This window comes from Leiobunum rupestre, chromosome 8 (genome assembly GCF_980474605.1).
Source record: "Leiobunum rupestre chromosome 8, qqLeiRupe1.1.hap1, whole genome shotgun sequence".
Classification (NCBI taxonomy): Eukaryota; Metazoa; Arthropoda; class Arachnida; order Opiliones; family Sclerosomatidae; genus Leiobunum; species Leiobunum rupestre.
In genome coordinates this window covers 939,143-950,312 of record NC_143391.1, presented here as the reverse complement: position 1 = coordinate 950,312, position 11,170 = coordinate 939,143, and the positions used below count along the sequence as shown (strand labels likewise).

The 11,170-nt window shown below is 37.5% G+C and overlaps 1 protein-coding gene across 1 annotated transcript; it reads left to right on the top strand.

Annotated features, from left to right (window-relative positions):
* Positions 1-3,571: 3,571 nt before the first annotated feature.
* On the top strand, positions 3,572-4,510 carry LOC149931636 (uncharacterized). Its single transcript, XM_090156490.1, has one exon. The coding sequence runs from the start codon at positions 3,572-3,574 to the stop codon at positions 4,508-4,510; it is 939 nt and encodes a 312-aa protein (XP_090012616.1).
* The last annotated feature ends 6,660 nt before the right edge of the window (positions 4,511-11,170 follow it).

Here is an 11,170-nt window from a genome sequence, read left to right as displayed (position 1 = left end):
GATCGCTTCTTCGTTCCAAGTCGACCTCCATTTGTTTTTAATCGCTTTCTTTTATAACCACAGAGCTCTGTCTTAGGATAAAGCATTCGCCAATTGAAATAAGCAATTTTTTTCTACGTAAAACATTTTCTGATTAAGTAATTTTTTCGTTAGTTTCCTTAATCATGAACTGCAATCTTTAACGAAAAAGATTGCTTCACTAGGTGAAAATATTCAAAAAGGCGAAGAGGCGATAAGTCCCACCACTGGGTTCAACCTTCGGTGAGCAGTTTCGGCTCGAGTTTCGGCGAAAAAAGCACTCTCTTGCATCTTTTTCTGATAAAGCAGAATACACGAAAAAGAAAAAGTGATTGAACGACACTACAGCAATGGTAAAAATCTCATAGGACGTCATTTCTGGATTTTTCAGGAGGGTCCAGAACTTTATTTATTTACAACTTACAAGCCATAACGTCTTTTATTTTCTTAAAAAAAAAACTTGAAATACTCGCCGACAGCGTTACACTACACCGACTACAGTCTGCAGCCTTAGGTACTACCGAAAATTCCGCAGATTTGGTTAGTTTCCTCATACAGCTCAGTCCTACTAAAAACGCAACAATACGTCGAAAACTTCCCAGTTTTAGAAAAATCTATGTTTAGACCGTCGCCTGTTAAGTCACTGAAGCTGCATGGTTTAAATGGATATCAAAGATACTTAAGAATGAAATAAATAAAAGCATTCAAGCGAAAACAATGTATACATGCAATTAAACAAGACCTTTCTAATGTAGTTTTATGAAATTTTTTCGTGACCTTTTTGGCTCACAAAAATGCCTGGGAGCAATGCACCCTGCCCCATTCTAATGACGTCCCTGACTTCAGTCTTGGCTTTATATGCCGTCGTCATGTATTTCGCTGTGCCCCGCAATGGGTAAGAGTGTGCAATAACTGGTAGCTTTACCGGGGAGTCGGGGTCCGGCTCTTGTAACCCATAAGGGCGGTGGCGCACTGGGAGATGTTAGCTCTGATCAAATGGTCCTATCTCCACCTCCGACTTCGGTCAGGTTTGGGCTGGATACTGAGCTTCAGCTCAGGCTAACGGAGAGGGTTCGTGCAATCTGGTCGCCTCGGCGAATTGGGTAGCCTGCTTTGTGTTTCCTGACCTTTTGGAGTCACACCGGGATCTCCAGTGCCATCTGTGCCGGGTTACTTGGACTGCTGTGTGCTCGTCGTTCTCCTTTAGGAGCTCTCTCCAACGGGTTTGACTCTTTCATTACGTAGGTAGGGTGTCGGCTGGAGTTGCTACAGCATCCACTCTTAATCCCACTGCTGTGTGCGAAGGGATAATTAGTCCGCCCATTGCTGCACCTTCTGCTGGGTTGAGTGGCTTGCGTCAAGGGTGCGACCTTCAGTAGTAGGGTTCTACTACCCAAGCTGGATTTGTCACCTGTCTGGACTAAATGGACTCTGGCGTAGGGCACTATGATGATAGGCCTCCGGTGGTTTGGTCTCTTTTACTAGGTACACCAGGCTATAAATTCTGACACACTGTATTTCGCTGTAGCAAATATAGTTACGACGTTGTACTAACGAATACTAGTTGTTATTTAGGGCTCGTGTGAACTTTATTTAGGAAACTAGTTTAAAATATACTATCGAATCGCTTTCGGCAGTCGTGTGACCGTGGTTACAGAGTCCCAAAAACATATCCTAGCTCCAAACGACTAATTTCACGAGAGTGTCTGTCACTCACCATTTTCACAAACAGTTTATTAAAATACTAAATACGTGTCCGAAAACGCCTGGGAGTTAATCTAGAATATCACCAAATAACAATTATTTTTGTTAGCATGTTACCGATAACTTTACTTATTTACTTGTATTTTACATTCTTATCTTTTTATCGATTTTCTCTTCTTCTAGTTTAGAATCTTATTTTGGTTGATTTTAAGAAATTTTGGGCACCTACAATGTTAAGGCTTGCACCCTTTTCCGAGATTTTTTGCGCCCTTTCAGTTTTCAGGTCGGGCCAGAAAGTAGTGTAACGTAGAAACTCATTTTAAATTAACTTCCAGGATCCAATAATTAAATGAGTCGTAATCTTACCACTTTACGTAGAGTTCAGTTGTACCGTCCGATTTCTATCTCTTTCAACACTTTACCGATTTTTAAAATAACCTTAAAATCTTTTCCTACAACCTGAACCTCCTCACAGTAGAAAACGCCACAAATTGGTCTTGCATTTATATCCACCAGCTTATTTACCGGCGGATACGTGGTAACCTCTCCGATATTTAAAAAACACTGAAGTTAAATTTGGTTTAAAGCAAGACTTATCGCGCTTCCGGCGACTGAGCTAATAATAGACAGTAGCGGTTCCAGTAAAAATGGTAGAAAACCTCCTTTTTGAACAATTAACCCGTAGAATCACGCGATGCTTCTTTAACCGTTTACGATGATGTTCTGACAGTTAAATTTTTCCGTGGAAGACATTTATACATCATTCATTGAGGTCAAAAATAGCTTCCTTGTTAGCGTATTTAATGGCTGTCTTTTTTGGTTGTGATTGCTTGAGGTGAGATACCGTTAAAAGTCTATATTATCTGGCACTCTTTTTGAATCATCCATTTAGATATTTTCTTAGCCTTTCTTAAAGCGCAGTGTTTAGTCTTAAAGTGAATTGAGTAGTTAAATTACACTAGTTCGGATAATTTTGGGCACGTGAAGTCTTCGATATTTGTGACACACTCCCAGTAGCTTTGAAAATATTACAGATTTTTCTAGTCCTTTAGTAAGAAAAGATGATACCTTTCCTAATATAAATTTGCAAATTTCGTGTCTAGCACTGTAAGGACGTTCTTCGTCGTCCCATCGAAGGTGGCAAATGTTATGAGATACCCACCTACACTGTCTTTTATCATCGTCTGAAAGGTTCTTGAAAGGGTACGGAGGTTTCAAAGTAAACACTTCCGATTCTTCTGTCTCTAATACCGCGTACGCTAATTCTTTAACTATCCACTGTCTATTTACTGAAATGAGATGTTTTTCTCAAACAAATTTTATTTTCGAATAAAAACTGCGGCTTCTTCACCCGCAATCAAAACAGAAAATACTGTTCTGAAGTGTGAGGTTTCAAGTCGATCATTAAGTATCAACATTTTCATGAAGTTGCTGGCTCAAGCGCTATTGGTTGGAAATATGTCTCGCGAGAAAATAAATTGTCGATTTGCTGCGTGGTGATTTCAAAATGAATAGATAATGGGGGTTAAAATTTTAAGTTCGTATTTCTTTCCCTGGTTACTATATGTTGAGCACTAGAATTAAAACAGATGTGTTTCTATGGTGAGACCCGTGAATAAATACGCATGAATACAAAACTACTATCAATAATGTATTTCAAATATGGAAAGATAAACTAAGATAACACTTAAGATAAAGATAACCCGCGTTCTCTAAACCATTTGTCATGTGACCAACAAGCAAGTCATCGGAGGAATAAGTTTTCACGGGAATCGCCGATTTCTACGAAGAGCTTCTAGTTGATCCAACATCCGAGTATCAAACACAGATTATTTCTGAGATCAATGAAATGATCGAGGCTACAGATATTCCACCCATGGCGATATGCCTTATCTTTGACAACCACCGGACATCTCGCTTCTATCTACTACCTAAAATCCACAAACCTCACAACCCGGGTCGTCCAATTGTCTCCGCCTGTTCCTGTCCTACGGAGTACATTTCGAGCTTCTTGGATAGAGAAATGGAGTCGCTTGTGACCTCTCTTCCGAGTTACATTAAAAACACAAGTGATGCTCTCCGCCGTTTCTCTTCTTTCTCCTTTACGGGTACTAAAGGGTGGTTAATTTCTATGGATATTAAATCTTTGTACACGGTGATTCCTCACGCTGATGGTCTTCGTGCCCTCCAACACTTTTTGAATAAAGGGACCAACAAGTACCCTCCCACCAATACCCTCGTTCGTCTCGCTGAACTGGTGTTGACGCTGAACGCTTTCTCTTTTGACGGCAAGTTCTACAGACAGGTTAGCGGTGTTGCTATGGGTACTAAGATGGGACCAAGTTACGCGAATTTGTTCGTTGGCGGGGCTGAGGAGCTATTCTTTTCAGGTTACGCTGGCCCTACTCCGGATTTACATGGCCGTTTCATCGATGACGTTGCCCAGTTCGCCTCTTGCAGTCGTCTTGACCTAGAAACCTTCCTCGCATCCTTTTGCGCCATGCATCCTGCCCTGGAGTTCACGGTTGAAGTCTCCGAGACAACTATCAACTTCTTGGATATGTGTATTTCGGTTTCCGGTGATGGCGTGTCCACTACTTTATATCGCAAGCCAACTGACTCTCGTTCATACCCTTGGCCGACATCTTCCAATCCTCGGCACACCACTAATTCAATTCCATTTTCCCAGTTTCTTCGCTTACGCAGAATTTGCTCTTCAGATAATGATTTCAACAACAAGGCCATCGAAATGCGCGATTGTTTTTCGGCAAGAGGTTACTATGACTAGGTTCTACAGATTGCTCTTACCAAGGCCTCTGCTGTTACACGCGATGATGCTCTTGCCGTTCACCCCAAGAAGCCCGCCACTGAGAGGCCTTCTGTCGTCCTGACGTATCATCCGCAAATTCAACGAATCGAAACTGTTATTCGGAAAAACAATCACCTTTTACAGATGGACCCAGACACAAGCCATATTTTCAGTGATCCGCCTAGATTTTGTTACCGCCGTGATAATAACGTGCGCTCTATCCTTGTTTCTAGCTCCTTGCCGGGACATGACGCCAGCGCGACTTACGAGGGTACCCAAGTGTGCAATCGTCCGCGGTGTAACACTTGCGCTCTTGTGTCTGGTGATCTACTGGTGCGTGGTCCGAAGCGAGAATTCCAGATCAAAGGGTCTTTCACCTGCACGACGTCCAATCTCATTTACCCTCTTAGCTGTAAAGTCTGCTCGATGCTCTACATCGGTGAGACTGAAAGGTGGCTCGCCGACCGGTTCAGGGAGCATCTCAACGACATTAGAAAGACGCCAGCAAAGAACCACGTCACCCAACATTTTAATCACGTTCACAACATCAATGACGTTTCCATCCGCGTCATGAAAACTACTAATCTTCCCACGAAAGGCCGCCGCACTGAAGAAAACCGCCTCATTTTAAATTTAGCCAGGGTGGTTCGTTTTTTAGTGGGTATTGTTATGTTTTTTTGCGGTCATCCCGACTTCGTGTATTTCCCGCCCGCGTTCGACATTGCTCGATTGTCGTCTTTTTCGAACGAGGACGGTTTTTTGGTTGTCGGGTAGGGGTTTGTTCGCAAGCATTTGATGTTTGGTTTCCTCGCCTCTCGTTTTTCTTTCGTCGTTTGTCCCCCCTTTAATTGTTCATCAAACTTATTGCGAACATCCCCCTTTTATGACAGTCCTTTTTAGCTTTTTTTGTTTTTCTAGTCCCCCCCCTTTTGGTCGCGTGTTTGTATTCTCCTTTTGTTGTCACGTGTTATCGTCTCGCGCCTCGCGTCTTTAATATTTTTAAACATTTTCAAATTGTCGGTTAGTCGTATTAAAGTTTTTCGCCTTGAAGGCCTATCGGCCGAAGTACCGCATTTTTTCCCCATTAAAGCTTAGTTTTCTCCCCTACTTATTGGTCTCTTTACTTGTTCGCGTTTTTACTCTTCACGGGAATCAAGTTGGGCTACCCCAAACTACTATACAAATTCCCTCCATTTCGACCCTTAAGCATCATTCTCTGATCCCAGATCTCGAAGTGAAGTGTCGTCGCTACGTTTCCTCTATTAATGTAAGATATTAATTAAGAAAAAAATTACCTTTAAGCGAAATCTAATTTACTTTTGAAAGCTTACTCCATATTAAAGACACCCCATACGTCGTAACCTTCTCATTTTATTAAGATATTGTCATTTGATTTTCTCTTTGCCGTTTTAGAAGGGTATACCTAAACAAAAACTAGCGTTATATAATTCAAAAATTTAACCTTTGTTATAAAAATTTACTATTGATTAGAGTTATCTGCACAATAAATAATAAGTAAGCACATAATCTAGTTTAGCTCATATTATAACAGAGTTATAAAATTCCTGGTATACATATGGTACGAAAAAGCTAGCTTATTTTTGGTCAACCTATCTATGCGTGAAGTTTACATTTATAAAATAACCATATCCTCCCATTTTATAAATAGACTTTTACATTTCTGGTATAAGTATGATTTGAAAAGGCCCGACTCATTACATTTTAGATTTTTTATTACAATTTTGATTAAAAATTGTCTAAATTAGTCTAATAGAAGAATCCAGTGTAATGTGACCGGGATTGCCGGTTAGCCACCCGGGCGAGTCCAGGCCTGTATAAAGCTAACTTTACATGTACAATTATAACAGATTTGATTTTCCTAACTTAATTTTAATTAATATAACAACGTTATATTACTTTGATGACTCTTCGGAAATCCCTGTTATAAACATCAGTTAACCCTCGGTTAACTAATTTAATCTTTCTACTATAATTTACTTAATTATCCCTGGTCGAATAAACATTCAAATTTAATTTGAAACATAGAATATTTAATATCTTTTAACAAACCAATAAAATTACAGTAATACAAAGGGTTCACGTTACCAGATTTTCCATTTCAGTAATTCTTATTACTACTCTCAAACGGCATGTTTTTATGAATCGTGTACGTTAGTAAACGAGTCATTATAGGCTGGTATCGTCCATGTGGGTGGGTAGGTGTATATATATGTGTATGTATATGCATATATTGTGTATGCATATTAGATTAGTACATAAACTTATATACATAATTTTGTATATTTTACTATATTTTCATGCATGTGTATATCTATGTGTATATATATATATATATATGTATGTATACAGGAGGGCTTAGGTATTTGTGGCGAATACGTTCTATGGGAGAGTATTATTCCACTGAAAATAGGTTTTTCCCTACTATCTGATTAAGCTATTAAAATGAAATGTGAAGTTAACGGGGCGTCAATACATCAATTGTTTTGTAACTTTGAGTAGAAGCATTTTGTAACTTTGAAACTGTGGCCTAAATTGACAAAATTCGATAGAACTTTTTCGTCGAAAATTAATCCGTAGATCCCGTGGAAGCTCGCTCCTACCACCATTTTGGGAACACCATGTAGATATGCTATGCAATAGATTGCTGTAATAGAGATAATTGCTGTTGTATTGACTAACTTACGTGAAGAATTGCATGCTCATTGAAAAATGAATACTTTATTTTTTCTGTGTGATACGCTCACAGTAATTGTTCAAAATGGAACCCGTCCATGTGCACACACATTTCTAGTCGGTACCGGAGGTTCTCGCGAACATTGGTCAAAGAGGGGGTACAATACCTTGGCCTCCGAGATCAACAGATTTGACGCCAATGGACTTCTTCTTATGGGGACACGTGACAGCCATAGTCTACGAGACCGAGCCTCCTTCCTTAGAAGAATTAAAACGTAGGATAAGACGCGGATTTGCTGAAATCACAGCTGACACTTTGACCAATGTTCGCGAGAACCTCCGGTACCGACTAGAAATGTGTGTGCACATGGACGGGTTCCATTTTGAACAATTACTGTGAGCGTATCACACAGAAAAAATAAAGTATTCATTTTTCAATGAGCATGCAATTCTTCACGTAAGTTAGTCAATACAACAGCAATTATCTCTATTACAGCAATCTATTACATTGCATACCTACATGGTGTTCCCAAAATGGTGTTAGGAGCGAGCTTCCACGGGATCTACGGATTAATTTTCGACGAAAAAGTTCGAAATCGAATTTTGTCAATTTAGACCACAGTTTCAAAGTTACAAAATTCTTCTACTCAAAGTTACAAAACAATTGATGTATGGACGCCCCCTTAACTTCACATTTCATTTTAATAGCTTAATCAGATAGTAGGGAAAAATATATTTTCAGTGGAATAATACTCTCCCATAGAAAGTATTGGCCACAAATACCTAAGCCTCCTGTATATATATGTATGTATATGCATATTAGAATAGTACATAAACTTATATACATAATTTTTAGTATATTTTACTATATTTTTATGTATGTGTTATGTATGTATATATGTATATATATGTATGTATATGCATATTAGAATAGTACATAAACTTATATACATAATTCTTAGAATATTTTACTATATTTTTATGTATGTATGTATATCTATATGTATGTATATGCATAGTTCATTGAATTGAATTGAATTGAATCGAGTTTAATGTGCAGAAATACAGTTTCAAGAACCAACGGGTTGTTACACAATGTGTTAATGTAATACAAAAACCAAAAATATATAAACAAAAAATAAAATAAAATATAAAATACAATACTTCATTGTATTTTATATTTTATTTTTCGTTTATATATTTTTGGTTTTTGTATTACATTGACACATTGTGTAACAACCCGTTGGTTCTTGTAACTTATATACATAATTTTTAGTATATTTTACCAACATTCTAAGTATTGAATCTCATGAATTGAGCTAGTTTAAGAATACGGCCTAGTATACAGCATTGATATGAAAATATACAAGTTTTGGAAAAAAAATTAAAGAATTCCGTAGTGTAATGAAAATTAATTGTAAATTAAACATTTCTTACAAAATACACCATTTTAACAGGAAGCGAGGCCACGTGCATGCCACGTGTTTGGTAGAGAATAATAAACGAAACGAACAGATCTATCTCGGATAATAACCATGAACCAGGCCCAATGCCTTTTTTGATAAATACCGCCAACATTTTTTTCGAACTACTTTAAAAATTTCAAATGAGGCGTTTGGCGCCTTTCCTTTTCTGGCCGACTGCGCCTTTACCTTCCCAGTCCGGCCCTGCTTGGCATTACTGCCAAGTGTAAAAAACTGCGGCGTAGAGCTATCGTGGACTTACTCGTATCGGGGGCAAAGCGGGCAAGCATTCTTAACTGTTTAAAGCATCGTCGGATTATCTATAGTAGTTACCATCATTTTATCCTCAAGAGAAACTAGACGACAACTTTTTTTTAGTTCCATCTCTTTTCGAAGCCTGCTTTTACTTCCTTCCAAAACGAAATAATTTTTTAACAGAATTAGATTTTCATTAACTATTATGTACCTATGAGTAGTGGCGTTGCAAGAAATTCGTCAAGGGGGTCGAACTATATAAATAATAATAATAATAATGATAATAATGAGCTAGGCAAATACCCAAGTCACCACTAAAGGCATAAGTCGACTTTTGAGGTCTTTTTAACCAGTGGTTGGGTTATACATCGTAGGAGAGTGGTGGCCAACCCTTCATACCACGCGAGCTAGCAACCGTCTCTTACTTCCCTGTGGCATAACCGGGTATAAACATATAGTTTTCGTATACTTATGGTATTTTTTTACTTCTGGTCATAAGTTATGTTTAAAAAGTGGGGAAAAATTCACGTTTGACGCGAAATGAAATGGCTAATTATATAAAAAGCTTACCCAAAGAATATTTTGCATTCCTTCCTTATAAAACTATCTAGCTATAATAATTAAATTGTGTACTTGAAATAACTAAATAATTTACCTTTTCCTTTTTTTCACGGTACTTGTTTGTCTGGTAGAACAATCTTTGTGAAAAAAAAATGAAAATAAAGCCGGCTAAGCAGCCCACTAACGCCGTGAAATAGATAGTATATTACATAGATAAGAGAAAGCGCTGGACCGTCAACTTGCTGGTTTTCAAGTTTGTGGTGATCATATTAGTAGAAATACGTTAATTCCGTTGAATAACGTTTAAGCGAAATATGAATACCGTTTTTTTAAATTATTTTGAACAAATCCGCATAAATATTAAATATTTATAGATTATATTAACCTTATATTTAATTAAATATTTTAGTATTTTAATGTAAAATTTGATCGTGATCAGGAATTGAACTCGGGTCGCATTGGAACAATGCGGATAGTTCACCGCCGAGCCATTGACTTCCTTATGGAAAATATTAAAGTAAAGGAACAATTATGATAAGGCGGGTTTTTTTACTTAACGGATCAATACAATATCTGTATATATTGTTTATTGAACTTTGTTTGTTTATTCTTTGGTACGGTTTTTTGTTTTGTTTTAAATTTTTGTTAAATTCTTAACAAAATTTCGTTAAAACACAAAAAGTAGTTCATTGTTACCTTTTAATATCGCTTAGAAAAAGGATAATTATTCAAAACTCCCGTGGAAACTATATCAAAGTAATAATATAGCGCCACCGAGTGGAGAACTATCAATCAAACCGGGTAAAAAATAAAATCTCTTCAATTTTTCGAACTTTAGTCAAATCTCGACGGGTAAAAAAACACAAAATAACAGTATATAAGGCCGTTGCCGTCAATGTAGAAGATTTGGTCTTTTTTAGTTCTTGGCTGTCAGACGAACTACTACAGGACGGGGTCCTGGTGTCGGTCAAAAGTTATGAGGTAACTTTGCGGTTTTAATTAGTATGTTTGGTCTTCGGTCAAGAAAAGAGATAAATTGTGTTTCGCGTTTGGAACGTGAGTGAATGGACTTCAGTGTATGAACAGTGCGTGTTTAAGACTGAAAGTGTTAAAGTAATTGTGAACAAACTCAAGTCAGCTGTAAGATAAAATTGATTGTTATTATTTTTTGAATTGGAATAACCTAATTATACCCTGGAAATTATCAATTCAACCTGTGAGGGTAATTAAGTAGATTGGAAGTAATTAGTAGCTCTCAGCTCTCAGCTGTTAATTAAGACAGAGTTTATAGTTAGGTAGTTTGAATTTAGTTAAAATTACTCAGTATAATTTATAATATTTATTTAAGTGTAAGTGTGTGTTGGTTTATTTTTCAATCACGATGAGCTAAGACAAATCTAGTCTTAGACACTTGAGTACCAGTTCTGTACAATTACGTAGAAGGGATATATATTGTTGGGTTATTGATGCAAGTTAAATCTAGAACGTTCCATAGACTGTTCTGAATAAAAATAAACATTTATAATTTTGCATAATTTGGGTTGCCATTTTATTTTCTAATCACTCGCCCACAAAATTACAGTTCTGGCAATCCCGAAACAAATAAATTTTTGATATAACGGTGACGGGAAATTATTCTCGTAAATGTATCGCGCGGCCTTAGGGA